This window comes from Lycorma delicatula, chromosome 4 (genome assembly GCF_047948215.1).
Source record: "Lycorma delicatula isolate Av1 chromosome 4, ASM4794821v1, whole genome shotgun sequence".
NCBI classification, from domain to species: Eukaryota; Metazoa; Arthropoda; class Insecta; order Hemiptera; family Fulgoridae; genus Lycorma; species Lycorma delicatula.
The window spans coordinates 211,548,583-211,566,268 of record NC_134458.1 but is presented as its reverse complement, the minus strand read 5'-3'; the positions used below and the strand labels follow the sequence as shown (position 1 = coordinate 211,566,268).

General features: G+C 28.2%; 1 protein-coding gene across 1 annotated transcript; it reads left to right on the top strand.

Annotated features, from left to right (window-relative positions):
• The first annotated feature begins 1,934 nt into the window (after positions 1–1,934).
• MED19 (mediator complex subunit 19) lies at positions 1,935–15,417 on the top strand. The gene is made up of 5 exons (XM_075365143.1): positions 1,935–2,290; positions 5,349–5,505; positions 8,734–8,833; positions 12,356–12,672; positions 15,011–15,417. The coding sequence occupies exons 1-4, from the start codon at positions 2,107–2,109 to the stop codon at positions 12,638–12,640; spliced, it is 726 nt and encodes a 241-aa protein (XP_075221258.1). The 5' UTR covers positions 1,935–2,106; the 3' UTR covers positions 12,641–12,672; positions 15,011–15,417.
• The last annotated feature ends 2,269 nt before the right edge of the window (positions 15,418–17,686 follow it).

Genomic DNA, 17,686 nt, shown 5'->3' with positions numbered 1-17,686 from the left:
TCAACTAGGAATAAATAATTTAAAGAGTAATAATTGGAAATATTTTTATATTGTGCATTATTTTAACAAATACAGTTGCTTGCAAGGTTAAGTGAAAATATTTTTTTAAGAAACACTGATATATCCTGTATTTATAAATATTGTCATGTCTTGTTTTGTGTTACTGCAAGCAAGTGTAGTATAGCTTCAATCTTGAATGCATGGTATATGTAACATTAAAAAGATCTATATCCATCAGCCATGGTGAGTTAAGGGTAATGTGTATATGTGTTTTAAATAAGATAACATTCTGCATTAAAATATTTTTGAAAGATACCAATATTCAAAAACTCTGAGGTACTTTACACCCAAACATATATCATTTTGATATTATTCAATATTCTAATGTGTGAATTTTAACGTAAACTTACAAACAAATAGTGATCAATAATTTATTCTTCCTCAATAATTGAAAAGAGCTACAGAAATCTTAAATTTCTCTCTGGATTTTTATACTTCAAAATGTGTGCCACTTTTTCAGCCAAGTTATATATAAAATACAACTAGAATAAAAACCATAAAAAAAAAATATTTATAAAAATTTTTGTATTATTATATCTGACAATATAATGTACTCCGTGAAAGCAGTTCAACAAAATTTAAATTAATTTCATAAATTATTTTCTGTTAGGAAGAATTTTAGTTAAAAACATTTAGGAATCACTCTATATGGAAATACACTACTGGATACAAATATGGATATTTTTCTATCTGGTTTCAGTAAATATGAATCATGAAGAACCATACATATAAATTTTAAAAAATCCTTTAACAGAAACAATATCATTCTAACAGTTAGTTTTTGAATAATATTAATTTAATAAACCTGAATATTTCTATATAAATGTTTAGTAAGTACTAAAATATTTTAAAATTTTAATACTTTCAAAATTTTTTTTTAGTTTTACAAATATATTTATTTATTATATCAATATTTTTATACCACAAGTAATTTAAAAAAATATTACTTTTATGTATTAATATCGAATTATAACTTTTTTATTCAACAGATTTTATACTCTGTTTATGCTGTGATTAAGGTTTTATTGCAGTTTTCCTTGATCACTTCAATAAAATGCTTAAGTATTTTGTTTTTGCTACCCACTATGGTAGCATATCTACCGTTCCTGATACGATTTATATAAGGTATGATTCCAGCCTGAATAAAGTATTCTTCGTGATTTTATACAAACATACAGGCGCGAGCGTGCGAGCTACGGCCGCGCGCGCGCACACACACACATTGAGTTGAATATTGAAAAAACAATAATGGAAAAAATCTAGTCCCTTGCGTTAAATTTATTTTGGTAACAGTTAATTTTGAAATCAGAATTTTGACTTTAAAACATATAATTTTTAACTTGAATATTAATACAATAATCAAACTTTTTTTTAGGTAAAATGGATAAACATTACTTTTAAAAATTCCGATAATCTCAGGATTTTGAGATAAAAATCAGAAATCAATTTTGTAAGTTTTTAAAATCGATTCAAATGAAAAATTTGATTTTATATCTATTATAAAGTCGCTGCCAGGCTCTACGACTAATAAAGAGGCTACACTTACTACAAGATTCATGCTATGGAAAATGATGCATAACTTAATAGTATTTTAATTATAAATTTTTCAGTATGGTTTTGTTATAATTTTAAAATATGTTCAGTGTTGTAGCATCAGTTAGTTATTGTGAAAGTAATTTCGATAAAAAATCTAAAAATATCTGATATAATTAAATATTATCTAGTATGTGTTTAATTGCTTTAGATTGAAATAAATTTTCGAAAATTTTCGATAATTTTACTAACAATGAAAAGTTTTTAAATTGTCTATATAAACCCATTTCGTTGATAAACGATTATTGCGATAACGACGGCTTTGGTTTTAAAGGCCGTTCATAATTCATTGTTTAAGTGCGTACTCTAGTTGGCATTGTTTTGACGTATGGCTTCAAAAATGTGATACGGTGGTTTGTAAACAGTTCTTTAATGGTCATCACGATTTCGTGTATGTGAAACCATAAAGTGGATTCATTTTTGTGTTGGACGTTCAAGAAATGACGAGGCAGGATGATGATGGGTGATCAGTTTCGAAAAGTCGAACAATATTCACCAAAATCATCTCCAAGGGGAGCTCGGTCACCTGTCGTTTCACGTCAAGATTCTACGGGAACACTCAAAACGACGATTTCATTAGGGAAAAACCCATCTATCGTCCACAGTGGACCATTTTATTTGATGAAAGAGCCCCCAGGTAAGTCTATAACTAAAAGATGGTTTTTAGCTAGGTTAGACGTTATCTCAAACTTTTCTAACCTGATCATGTCACTTAAGTGCATATTTTAATAGTGACTGAAATTTTGTGTCCATATCTTTCGTCTGCCATGTTTCTTTTGTAGCGTTTATGCATTTTAGTTTTAGGAATTTGCAGTACTTAAAAGAAAGTTTGTGAGATGTCTTTGTTTTAACCTGTATGATTGTATACAGATTCATTATTTGATGTTGAATTTTTGGAGTGTAGGATGAACTTGTTTGATATTGAATTTAACTAGATTTAACTATTAGATAAAATAGAAGAATTTAAACAGAGTGCCTGGATAAACCCACAGTTACTACTGCACCAAGGTAGCAGCCAGACCACTACGTATTTCTCCCCTGTCTGGTGGATAAGTATGACAACCAGTCTTATAGCTTGTCAGTTGAAATTGTTGAGGCAGTTGACATCAATTACAATTATCAGCTATAATTGTGAAAAGCTTAGCTAGTACCAAAAATTATCTTACTGTATTACCGTATTGTAAGTCTGATTTCCAGGGACACTGGATATTACTCTTGATAGATGGTTTATAAGATGGTGCTTCTACTATATGGGCGTTTTTCGCCCAGAAAAAACCCAAAAAAGATTTAACTATCATCTATGTTTTTAATATATTTTTTATATTTTATTTGTAATTTTAAATATTTGTTGTAAATAAGGTACCCAAAGAGAAGATCTAAAAAATTAATTTATCAAAACCAACATAAGATTAAATATTTAATGTTGTACTGCGAAAGACGTAGTACTGTGTGCCTTCACAGGAGTAGGGGAATGGTCTTCAAGACAAACATTAAGTTTAAAGATTGAATAAATTTTACAGAAGAGTTATGTAATACTTAGTCACTAAAAGTCATACTAGGCATAGTAAATGATGTCAGACGTGAGGGGGGAGACTAAATGTTACTGGCACTTGTTACTTCACTGCACTTCTTCATCCATTCTGTATAAAAATATAGCTTTGAAACAGAATTTTTATAAAAATGATTATTTTTGTTCTCCATAATAAAAAGAACATGACAAAAAATTTCTTAAAAATCTGAAATGTGTTTAGCCATAACTGCATCACAAAAACATAAACAGATGAAATACCAAAATGTTGAATTAAAATTTGAATTCACTTGTCTCAATCAATGAAATTTTAATTTGAGTTTGTTAATTAAGTAGTTAACTGTACTTTTAAAGAAATTTTATCAATATTATCATATTGCCCTAGATTATAATGTTATGAAGGAATTGCACTTGAATGCTCATGTTACCAATATACTTAAATCATTTGGTTCAGTTAAAGTCATCTCAGGATTGGTGGGTTGATGACGTTGTTAATGCACAGTATGTATAGTGTGTTATAAACAGGGAATCAGCCATGGATTCAGTGTAGTAGTGGCTAGAGCAGGAGTGCTTTGTATGGCTCTCCAGTAGTAAGAATCTAGTAAGAAATGAAATATTTTGAGTTTTATTTTGTTTGTAATAAATAATGCATAGTTATTAGAAAATTATCTTTGACTTGTTGAAGTATTACACAGGGTGAGCAACATAAAATTGAACCCTTAGTGAAATCGCTACCCAACACTATTTATGAAAGACTCTCACACAACTAGCACGACTAGTGGATGTGTATGTTGCTACTGATTGTTGCTGCCATTTGTCAGGTGGTTTTGTGTCAGTGCAGTATATGTTTTGTAGTGCAGTTGTGTTTGTGTAAAATGCCTTATTCAATCCAGCAGAAGATAGTTATAGTTGAGGCCTACATTTGTTGTAGATTGTTCGAAGAATCTCATCAAGTATTCGTAGAAAGATATCCGAACGCCTTTATCCCAGCGAAGAGTAGCATACACGATCTAGTTAAAGAATGGCATACAAAAGATTCAGTTTTAAATGCAAAATGAAGTAGGCAACCTTCTGTTAGAACTCCACAGGCCATTGCTGATATTGAAAGGAGAATAACTGCCAAGTCCAAAAACTTGCGTAGTCCATTAAGTCCAAAAAAATCACTACGCAAGTTATCCCAACAATCTGGTGTTAAATACACATCTTGTCATAAAATTATTCATGAATTAAAATTGAAACCATACCGCATTACAACTGTGCAACAACTGAAGGAGACAGACAAACTGAAACGACTTGATTATTGCAACTGGCTTCTCAAAAATATTGTTGGTGGACAGATAGACCCGATATTGTATTTCATGAAATACAACATCATAAGATGGTTTTAATTTATCTGGCCATGTTAATTCGCAGAACACCAGGTATTGGATAGCGAGGAATCCTCATGAGATATTCGAGCATCCACTTCATGATGAGAAAATTGATATTTGGTGTGCCATTTCCGGTAATTGTATATTGGGACCAATATGTTTTGACCGGACTGTCAATACACAAGTTTACCTTGCAATTTTCAAAGAATTCTATGTGCAATTAACTGATAATGAGAAAGAATACAGGTTCTTCCAACAAGACGAAGCAACTTGTCACACATCAAATGTTTTACTAAATCGCGTTCATGCAGCCTTTACAAATGAACAAGCTGTCAACAGAGCATGGTGGCCTCCAAGTTCCCCAGAGTTGCCTATGTGGGATTTCTTCATTTGGGGCTACTTAATGGAGAGAGCTTATGCATCTAATCCCCACAATATTGATGAACTGAAGGTGAACATTCAAAGAGAAATCAACACAACTGACAACAATGTTTTGCGTCAGATGACTCAATATGATCAGTTGAGCACAAAAGTGCATCAATGCCCATGGTAGTTATTTTGAACATCTTTTGTAACAATAAGGTAAATAACTGCAATATTTAAATTATGTTTTATGTTTTTCTTATTTAATTTATCCATACCATTCATAAAATTTCATTCCAATATAACCTACCAATTCTGCAGCAGCTATGCTATGAGTTTGGTTTTATTTTGCTCATTCTGTATTCATTTTTTATTGTTTATTCATTTAGTTTGTTGTATTTTTTTAATGGTTGTATTTATAACTTTTTTTTCAGGGGAGAGTGAGCTAACTGGGGCTGTGAATTTGATGACATATTATGGCTTAGAACATACATATAGCAAATTTAGTGGTAAAAAAGTCAAAGAACAATTGTCATCGTTTCTCCCTAACCTTCCTGGCGTGATAGATACACCTGGCCATCAAGATAATAGGTAATTATAAAAACCTCTTTTCATTATTTTTAAAGTAAAAATAAAATACGGCTAAAAAATATTAGGTTAATCCATAAATTAAAGATTATTTAGGTATAAAAATTGAAGGAAACATTTTATTATTCAGTTTTATATTCTTTAATCTATTTATCCACAGTAGCTTAATCTATTTATCTATGAATTGAACAGATGTTTATCATATATTTTTATGAGGTTTAAAATCCCATTGTTGTATTCTTCCAACACCAATCTATTTAACCATTGTTGACTTTTATCCTACATTTTATCATCACCTTTAAAATGTTTTCCATCTTAAATTCTTTAAGCTCAGAAAACAGATGAAGATCATTTGGAACAAGGCCCCTTTATAAAGCAATTAATCAAAAACTTCCTATTCAGAACTATTCAACTAATTTTGGGTTACAGCAGCAGAGCCAGCAGTTGCCATGAAAAAGAATAATGCTGTGAGTAAGCTTCCCACATCTCTGATTTTGGATTTTTGGTTGGTAATTTTTTGAGTGTCTTTTTAATGTTTATTTTACTGCCTTTTGGCATAGGGTGCCCTTACAATCTGAGGAACTCATTACCATGAGTTTTTAACATAAATTTTCACATTTTTTGGGAGAGTTGGAATGATGCAATTCAAATGAGTGATGCTTGTTTTGTGGGGTGAAATGAGATACCCAGGTCTTGCCTGCCAACAGTTTGTTTCTTCATGTTTGTGATTGCTGTAAAAACATCAATGCAAATTTTGTCATAGCTTGGATGTTCCAGTATAATTTCACCCACAATTTGTATTAAATTCTTATTTAATGTTCCACAAACTGTATTAAACGTTAACTCTTTTTATAGTTGATATTATTATTCCTTCCACCTGGTCTGAAAAAGCTACTTTGTGCAAAAAACTTTATAAAATACTTTTTCTTTTAATTTGTACAACACAATTTAAGCTGTCACACTTCCATTCACAGAAAAAATTCAGAACAATCTGGAACCTAGTTGTCATAATTGAAAGCTTCACTGGAAGATAAAAAATAAAGTTTAATTGAAATCTTGCTATAATTGTTTGTTGAAAAATAAACCAAATTGAAAGTGGTCATTGGTAAGAGAGGAAAATGTTCTATTAATGGAGGAGTACCTTTTGCTCTAGAAACATCTTAGTATTTAATATCATTTGTATACTCTAATACAATTGAAAGGATAGCTTCAATAAAGAAGGCCTACAGGATGCATGCTGAACTGAGTTTTCACAAAAATGAATTCTGTGTTTTTTTTTAAATTCCCCAAACAAACAGTGGGAGGTGTTAATTCACATTAATCCTTATCTAAAACATCATTGATATCTCACTGAATTCCTACATTCTAACTATATCCACATTCTTGTCATATAATATTTGTACATGCCCTATTATATTTAAGTACTGTAAGCGCCCTCATCCATCTTGTGAAGTGATGACTTATATTCATGACGCTCTGAAGAATGAAAAAATTATTTTTTTTTTACAAAAAAATCACCATTGATGAAAAATTAGGTGTGAAAACTAAATACAGCATAATCCGCTTAATACACCCTTGACTATCTTGATTTCCCAATTAGTACCTTGTTTTCATGAAATTCCTAAAGCCTGTAAGTAAGTGTGCTCTAATGTTCCTTATTTAATATAGTCTACATCCACGTAATAAGCACATATTTTATTTTGTAATACATAAAAATGTAGGAATACTAATGAAAACGAAATAACATAACATAGCAGTAATGGCTTTGCTATATTGCAGCTGTAGATCGTTTTGTGCTATTGCACATGCTGTAGGTACGAATATGAGCATGTGCTACTGGTAATATAAACTTCAGCATAAGTTCATTTGGTGCTGTAAGACATTTTATGTCTAACATGGAATTTCAGATTTTGTAGTTAATAAAATTAATCAGAAATATTCATTTCAAAATAATTTTTATTATTTTTTTTTAGTGAATCAAAATAAATTTGAGAATTATTTAAAGAAAACCTTTTTAATGTAGTATGATGCTTTAAATAAAATTTAAAGAAAATCTGTAAAATAGTTGATTATTTTTATTATATTTACAAAATCTATTTGTATGGTACAGTTTAATAGTAAACATCTTTTACTATGCCATTATTTTGTGAATACATTCCTTTTTATAGACATATTGTTTTTACATTTTATTGTTATTCCCAGGTAATATGATTTCCTATTTAAGACACCAATTTGCATCATCCCTTTGAGACGTGTTAAGCAGATTTTATTGTAAAATTGTTTTAGAAAAAAAATATATAATTTTTAATAGAAACTTAAAATTCATTAAAAAAGAAAAGGAAATTAAGGATTATAGACCCATAAAACAAAAACTATTTTGTAGGAAGATTTTTAAAAATATATTGGATGTACTAGAAGTTTGAATACTAAAAATGCTGGTTCTAAAAGAAGGAGACAGTCCTCAGATCTACAAGGTCTCATAGTATCCAAGGAAGGACCATTTGCAACCTTTTAATCCAAAATAGAGAAAAAAGGGATGGTAAGAAAGGACTATGCAGAAAAACCAAAGCAAAAACAAAACCCCCCATAAGGAAAATTTAATGTTCCTTGAATTATTTTCTGTAAAATATGAGCAGTAATTATCCATCTTGTCCATACTTCTGGATATGAGGGCAGTTTCACCCAGAGAGGAGCAGTACATTACTGATTATTGCATTGACCAGCTTAAGTATAAAGCAAAAAATGTTTTCTATCCAGAAATTAAAATGTTACCTGAAAACAAATACCTGATTTCAAAGGAATAATCCCATTAATTCTCAGAATTTTGTGGTACACTGAAGTATGAGAATAAAATGTAAACTGTTCAGCCAGGCTCCCTCTGAAGATCAACAGTGGTAGATATGTTTATAAGTGAAATAATAAAATAAATATAATGTGATAAAAGCACATGACATTAAAATTTCAAATTTTCCTAACCATCATTATTATTATTATTATTATACATTTACCAACATGAGCGTGCTTCTAAGGGTTAACGATTTTATGTGTGTACAATTTTTGCTCAATTAAAACTTAATCGTGAATAAATTTCATTTTAAATTTCTGTTGTAGAAGTAAGGTAAAAATGAAAAAGGATTCTTAGAATAAGCCCTTTCTAATAATAATAATAATAGTGTGTTAATAATTTAATTTTACTAATGTTTAAATGTTCCAATTTTTTTTTTAATATAGTTCACTTAGGTCAGTAATTGAAAAACCACCAATTGGTGGTAAGGAACTTCTACCCCTCACAAGTGTTCAGTTGGCTGGATTCAGATTACATCCTGGACCGGTAATTAACTTGATAATAATTTATTTAATTTTAATTAATTTATTTACATATTGATTAAATATAAATTTTAATAATTGTACGTGTTTTATTTACATATTATATGTAGTTTTCTGTAAATATATTATGTACATCATCAGTGTGAATTTTTGTATTCTGGTGCTTCATAATTTAAAAAATGTTCATTGATCTTATTTCTTATTACAATATTATTAAAGATATACCTTCAAGTATCTCTCTTCAATGTAAAATATGCTTCCTTTTTTTTTTTTTTGTTTGGACCATCTATGGATTGCATTTCTATGGATTTATTTCCTTTACTTCCACTACACTTTCATTCTTTGACTAACTTCACCTCTCTCTTTTTGGGGAAATTTTCTTCCCCTTTCCCCTTGGTTTTCCTGAAAAAACTTGAAATTTATTATTTTATTTCTGGAACTATTTCTTATTTTTTAATATTTAATTCGTTTAGATCTTTTTTTATTTCCTGAAGCCACAAGTTATTTTTAGTTTTTAATTGAAAGATCATTTTTGTTAATTTGTTGTTCTCCGTTCTTTTAAATGCCCATAAAAGCCTAATCTTCTTTTATAGGTTCCATTATTTTTTCAATTTTTTTTTATTTGATCTTAAGATATTTTAATTATTTTTGCATTTACATCCTAAAATCCTTCTTAATATTTTCTTTTTTTTTAATTTTCTCCATTCTCAATTCTTTGACTAATCGTTTCTGCAGCAGTAAGCATTCCAGTTTAATGGTTGTTGTCAAAATTTTGCATTAAAGAAAGGAATTATACATTTATCTTTCTTTAATGCAACAAAAAAAATATATATTTTTTTTTTGTTAGTTGATAGGCTGTTTCCATTTTATTTGCTTTCATTTCTGGTTGGATCTTTCCAGTGCAGTGTATTGTATTGAGGATATTTAAATTTTTTAACTATTTTAATTTTACACAAAATTTTGTTAGTTTTTAGAAATTATGATTTATTTTTGATATTTGTCATACATTTGTTTTTTTTTTCATGGGGAATTTATAATCCTATTTACATATTACATTATTTTATTCCCTTTACTTATTACTGTTTACTTATTTATCTTTAATTACAATTATGATATATATTCAAGAAGGTCCAAAAAGTTTTCTTGTGAGCCCTATAATTTCTTTAAAAAAATAAGCTGATAACAACTTAACTTGTTTTATTAACCATTGGTAGAAGTCATAATGGTGCTTGCATTACCAAGTAAATGTAAAAAATTAATTAATTATTCTTGCAACAATCACGAATTCATATTGGACAAATGTGAGAAGTCTATGAAAACCATACTTCAAAATGTTTTTAAGTTAAAAACTTAAAAACTTTCAAAAAGTTAATTTTAACTGTCAAAAAGTTATTCAAGAGTTCTTTGAGTGTAACTTGTGTTTAATACTAAATAAATTGACTTATAATTTACTACATCAATCCAATAAAGCCCAGATAATGTTTGAAGAGTGTATATTCATTTATATTTATGCATTAGAATTGTTTGCATATGAAGAAAAAGATATGCTAAACGGTTATGGAATAAATTTGAAAAGAAGATGCTCAAAAAATGTTTATAAAAAAGATCTCCTGAAACATTTTTCATAGTTTTAAGTTATAAGTAACTTTTTTGTAAATAGTTTTTTTTAATTTTCATGATTTTTCATTTAAACAGTGTGTCAATATACAGGGTGATTTACCACGTTATGCAGATATTTTGGCAGCTCATTCTACATGTAAAAAAAAAAAAAAAAAAAAAAAGTACAATAAATATAGGTCTGAAAATGGTTCGTTAACAAGTTATGGCTGGCAAAAAATTTCGTCCAGATTTCATCTCCTCTGGTGAAATGAAGCAAAAGCTAATTTGATGCTTTCATATGAAATTTGATCTGCCAAATTGAAAAAAATGAGTCCGAGAAAACTGTAACTTCTTTAGTTTTTTTAGAAAACTGGGGAAGAACACAAAAAACAGTAATTGAAAAAGATACTTTTTTACGTCTGATTTGTAATAACTTTGTTTAATTGCCAATAAACAGATACAACTCTAATAAAGCTTGTAGGAAATTTAATTCTAAACAGAATAGTATAAATAAACAGAGAAAGCAAATCAAATTTAAATGAAATGAACCTTTATTTAGAGCAAGACAAAGTTAAATTTAACTGGAAAATGATTTTTAATGTAAAAAATTAATGAAATACTTGGTAACTTTTCAAAAAGGTTTCCATTTACTTCAGTGAACTTTGTTGCATATTTGTAGATTGGTGGTGTTGCTATTTTTAGTTCATCAGGACTGTTCTTTAACAGCACAAGAGTCAGTAATACAGGCAGGTAACTCCTCTCATGTATTTACTTTCAATTTATAAACATTACTCTTATCCTACCCCATACACAAAAATCCATCATCGTAAGATCTGCTGATCTGGGTGGTCAGGATTGTGAACTGCCTCGACTGATCCATTTATTTGGGAATTGCTGATTTAAGTATGTAGATACAATGCGAGAGAAATGTGGAGATGCCCTGTTGTGCTGGAAGTACATCTGGCATTGTGTTGCAAGAGGAACATCTTCAAGTAATGGCTGCGATTGTTCTTGAAGAAACTAAGTATGCTCACCTGTTAAGCGCCCTTGGAAAATAAATGGTCCAATCAACTGATTATGAATAAACCCACACCATACATTATGGCAAACTGCTGTTGAAAGTTAGTGTTATTCTTAAGTGTCCTCCATACTTTAGTTTGTTAAACTTAAAACTGGTTAGAAAAACGTCTTGTACTGACACTAGGACTCATGAATTGTAGTATAAAAACTGACCTTATTTGTTGAAAAAATCAAAAATCATTGTTTTACCTTGGAATCAGCGCCAAAGAGGATTAATAAGATAATCAAAACCAAAGGAGGACACATAAACTATTAAATTTGAGTACGTTTGACTATTAAACATTTTTTTTTTTTTAAATAAAATTTTCTGTTAAAAATACTGTGTTCGAATTAATTTATTTGCCACTGTATGTGCATGCAAGCGCACACATGCCTGTGATTATTGGAAGCTAATGCATTCATTAAGCAAGTTTATTGAAAATCAATGTAATTTGTTTTAGTTAGTTTTAGTCTATTTTAAAGGTAATGCCAGCCACTATTCATTAAGCCTGAATACAAACATTTAATTATCCAATTTATGTTATTTAAACCTTTTAGTGTATTTTTGTCTTAAGTATTCTTGATTTCTGTTTAATTTTTTGGTTAAATTGTTCTAATTAAAAATGAAGTTAACAGTATAATCTTATCTTCAATAGTGAATCTGGCAGATGACTGTGATCATGCCAAAGATATTAGAACAAGAGGACTGATTTTGATGATTGAATTTATTTATTATCTCTTTTTCATTATTTATAAAGATTAATGTACAGTTAGTTAATCTGTATTTTATTTCTTTTTTAATTTCTTAATTTTTCATTTAATAAAGTATACTATTTTTATTTTATTAATTATTATTTTCTTTTTACAGTTACCAGAACAGTATCGTTATGTAAATCAAGCACCTGCCAAAAAGCATAAAAGTAAACATAAGAAACATAAACATAAGGCTGGAGAACCAGGTTCAATAGGAAGTGAAACAAATGTTGGAGAAAGCGGTGGTGATACTCATGAAAAGAAACATAAAAAGCAGAAAAGACATGATGAAGAAAAAGAGCGTAAGAAAAGAAAGAAAGAGAAGAAAAGAAAAAAACAAAAACATAGCCCGGAACATGTTAGTGGTGGTTTAACACCAAGCCAACATTCCAATGGCTGATGATTTTTATAATATTAATATCCATTTTGCGTGTAAGTATTGTGTTTAGTTTATGTACTTATACATACTTTTAGTACACTGTTTAACCAAAGTGATGTGGATCCTTGCTGATTGCATATATATGTATATATATTTTTTTTTGACAAGATTACATAACTCTTCAGTCTAGATATTCATTAACTGTAAGGAAAATTTATAAAGTAATGTTTGTTTGAAAAACAGTTTAAAATTAACAAACAAAACAAACTGTTTGAAAAACAACTTACGTACATTGTACTATTTCCTGCGTTGTTCATTTAACTAGATTTAGAAATGCATCTTCATAGAAATTTTTTCATAATGTCACTTTCCTTCATAGAGGAGTTGAGAAAAAATGTTACATTGTTAGTATGAAAATGTTTAAAAAATTGAACAGGAGTTCTTGAATGGCTTCTTTGTAAACATGAGTTTTAACTGATTGATTTATATCCATTTTTGGGATTAGGCAGATTTATTTTTTTTCAAAAATATATTTCGATCTATTTTTGAACATTTGAATTGAGAATGTTTAATAAATTAACAGAAAGATACAGAGAACATTTTTGAAGCTTGTTTTACATCTGAACAGATTTGAGAATAGTGTTTAGAATTATGTAAAAAAGTATTAGATATAGCATTTTTCTCAAGAGCTGTTTCATCTGTATAATGAAATTTACTATATAGCCAAACACTGTGGAGAACAGAGTAAAGACTTTCTCTTATAGAATTGAATATCACCAATCCATTTTGATAGGCTTGGTATATTGATATGCAACAATATATTTGGCTCAATGAATAATCAAGACAGCAACGAAGAACAAATTCACTTCTTTCATTTACCTACACATACATACATACATTAACATTTTTTAAAGTTATTGAAATAACTCATAATTTTTTTGTCCCCCTTTTGAAACTCTGGTGTATAATCTCAGAAAATTTTACTTCTAAAAATCTAGGAATACACTTTATTTAAAAAATTATGCAGCCTGAATTTTGATAATTTATTTTTTCCCTAACTCAAAAAAAATAATTCCAATCATGCAAATCTTAGAATTCTCAATACTTGCTGTAAGTTATTTCTTTTAATCTAGATGTAGTTTCATGGTATTTATAGCCACTTTTTATAATGTCTGTTTCTATATTTACAATCTCATTCGCTTTCAGTATGTCAAGTTATGAACATTGTTCTAAGTCATTTCACTTTTTAAATATCCCCAAAAAAAATCTGTTGGTATAAGATCTGAAGATCAGGATGGCTGATTTGTCTTTTGTGAGCAACTGACGGCCAAAAAATTCTTGCAGTATGTCTATTTCATTAGTAGTGCAAAAGATACTGGGCATTTTACTGAAACTAACATTCCTGTTTTTATGCTATCTAACTGTCGAATTAAGTCAAGATAAACTTACCATCTACAGCTATGTATTAAAAAATCTGTCTAATTAATAGTGGTGGGAGATTCCACACCAAATGTTGATTTTGTTTGTATGAAATAATTTTTCATATAACAAAGGATTTTCACCACTTCATATTTAGCTTTTGATTGTTAACATTATTATATGAAACCGACATCACATGTGAACGGATGACATCTAGATGGTGAAAACAATTATCAAAATAAAGATATTCCTATACCTTACTCCTGTTTTCATCAATAAATTATCAAAACCAATAAAAATGCCATGAAAAATTTTCATAAATTGTTCTTTCAATTTATGATAAACACCCGTGGGAGTTTATCAAGCAACTTTTATAAAATTGTAAACAAAAATCAGTTGCTGTTAAAAGCCCAATCAGTGAAGTTACCTTATAAGAAATTTTTCTGAGCGAGTGATTAAAATGCTTTTCATATCCTAAGAACTTTCATGATAAACAGTGGCAGTCAACCTGAGTCGTTTTGATTCTATACATTCCCAGCCTCACATTTATTTATCAAATATGCTACGTTAGCTTACTAGAAAGTGCAGACTGAGAAGATTTAAACTGAAAGTTATCTTTCACATGTTGAAAAGATAACGTGTGAAACAAGTCTACGATAAACACAAACTCATCCTTGGAAAACAACATAACTGCCTGAACACAAAGGAATCAATCTTGAACTGACATTTGCACATGACAAGGTTAATTCACCTGCTAATACAGTTAATCTTGAGTACAATGTTGTCATCTTAACTTGTAGAATGTAAGATTTACCCATGTATAAATTTGTTATAACTCATTCTATTTGTTGTATTTCCTTTTCAGTTTCAAAGACCTGATATCAGATATGAATTTAACTTGAAATTGTCTTTTAGGAATAAATAGATTACCTCTAATTTAATTATATAATAGTATTTTCAATTCTTTTTCAGGAGTGTGTTATAAACACTTAAATACCATCTGTGAATTTTTATAGTTGATACTTTATATATAATATAGAGTGATTAGTGGACAAGAGACTTAATGTGATAAAATTATCATTAAAAAGTAACAAGTTAGTGAATAATATAGTTATTTTTTTTATTATTTAAAGAATATATAATCAAGACATTCAAGATGAACGATTTAAGTTTTTTTGTTTTTTTTTAATATTGGTTTATTTCTGTTTAATATAAGTTTTGCATAGTGAATATAATATATTAATATTACAATTTATATGAATTATTGTATTATAATGTAATATTGTGTTGTATAATATTAAAATAATAACTACGAATAATTTTTGACAATTGTATATAATAGTATATAAATATTAAATTGTTTCATTTTATAATTATAATTATGGTGTGATTATTATTATTTTTGTTATTTAAATGTTAATTAATTCTAGAACTGGTAGTTTGAATACCTCTAAGCAGCAAATTATATCAATATATTTATTTATAGTGTTTTTAAAAATCTTAATTTTTTTTATAAGTACTTTATAAATCTGCTAATATACCAAATTACTATTATAATTTGCAGGGAAAAAAATTGGTTTGAACAGTTTATTTTCAATTAAATAAAAATTAAGAAAATTTTTTAAACATTTCTGCATTAAGACTAAAATTTTTTATGAATACTTTTAGAGATTTGTTTTTAAGAAAAATAGTATAGTTTTTATTTACGCAGAATAAATATAAAAATGTTAAATATCAAAATTAAGCATACCTTAAATGCATACTACAATTTTCAATGAAGAATATGTGATATCAGTTAATATAATTTAAAGTTATATTAATAGATACTCTCATATTAAAACTTCTAATAATTTATTTTATATTAGAACTATACGTGTATGTGTCTGTGTATGTGCGCACATGTATGGACATGTGTGTGTATGTGACTTAAGAAATTTATGTACCTTGGTTGATCACTTTTTAAACTGCTATTTTATTTCAAGTGAAACTGTAATACAGACAATTATTTACATACACAAGAATATGCAATATATACGTGTGGAGATAGGATGAGAGACTTGAAAACAGCTGGTTGAACAGCCAATCAAATAATGATTTTATGAATAAATTAAACAAATGAAAAGGCAAAATATGTAAATATTTACTATTATTAGTCAAGCGTAGTGTAAATAAAAATGAAAAAAAATTACCGTAGAAGTACAGTAAGGGATGAGAACCTAGTTGTCATTACATAGCCGTAGCTTTTTCAATAATAAATCAAGATAGTAAACAAAAATATTAATTAATATGGCAATGCCTAATTAACATAGGCTAATAAATAAAATTCAATTGTAATTGAATTTTTGAATAAGAAAATTCTTATTCAAATTGTAATAAGATTCATGATATATTCAAAACGAGTATAATTCTAAGGCCACCCAATACGTTTGTCCTTATTTTTAAATTAGTTTGAACATTTGAACATGATGAGTACTTCATGTTTTATTAAACAAAAATAGTGAAACGTGTAACAGTTTTGCAGTTTGCAAAAATTGACATGCCTAGAAATATAGAACCATGCTTTGTCAGTTATTTATTTTACATGATTTTGTTAGATAATTTAAATACAGATTTTATCAGATTTGTAGAAATCCTTCGTTGAATATTAACTATGGCTTCTGGAGTCCTTTCAGAAGGTAGCCTATATTTAAATTTGCAACTGACCCATACTATGCCATTTTTTAACTAAATCTTGTATGCTACTCTTTGCTGGGATTTTAGCTTTAGGATACTTTTCAATAATTATTTCACACATTTCCTTAAAAGATACTTTTTATAATTAAAGTATGTTTAACGTATAAAATCCTTTCTTGTACAAAATAAGGGACCTTGGAACACACAACTATGAGAAAAAAGATACCATACTGAAGCATGTACCATTGTACATTCTTTGTTAGTGGTACATGGCAGTTGAACACTTTCATTGGCAACAATAGAAAAAATTAGTAACAGAAACGACCAAATTGTGCTAATCCCAATAATCTATAGTTGCTATACAAGCAGCAATCCTGAATGATAATTTGGGTCTGATTTGTTTTTTAAGTTGCTCACACTGTATAACAGAACTCATTAACTTAAACGGTTTGCAAGATTCTATCGCCTAATATTTTTTTAAAACAAGTTAACTTGTGTATGAGGATAATAAAATTTCACAATTAAAAAAACGATGATAAAATTTAACAAAAAATTATGATATAAATTATAGTTTATAACATATAAAAAAATTGTAAACAAAAATATACATTAATGTTATTCAGTACAATTCTCAAATGTTGCCAATCGAGGTTCACCAACACAAATTAAAAAATCAACTGTTGCTAGTTCTAGGGTTAATGTAGTTTTTATTTTTAAAATTACTTCTTTACTATTTAAAATTAATTAATTTTTTTAAATTTTTTATATAAATGCAGTATTTATTATGTGAAAAGAATTAAACCATTATTTAACATACAGAAAAATCTGTGTTTGTGGGATGTATAGAAATCTCTTTGGTAACTTGGGAAGTTTTGTGAAATCATCACACTGAGTGAAACTGTACTGCTTGTATCTTTGTTACTGTTTATTACTGTGAATGATTTTGGTTGTATAAAAGTTAATTAAGATTTCTAT

Coding starts and splice junctions, on each gene's coding strand:
- MED19 (XM_075365143.1), top strand. CDS start 2,107: ATGATGATGGGTGATCAGTTTCGAAAAGTCGAACAATATTCACCAAAA. Junction 2,291..5,348: donor TTTGATGAAAGAGCCCCCAG/GTAAGTCTATAA, acceptor CTTTTTTTTCAG/GGGAGAGTGAGCTAACTGGG. Junction 8,834..12,355: donor TCAGATTACATCCTGGACCG/GTAATTAACTTG, acceptor TTCTTTTTACAG/TTACCAGAACAGTATCGTTA.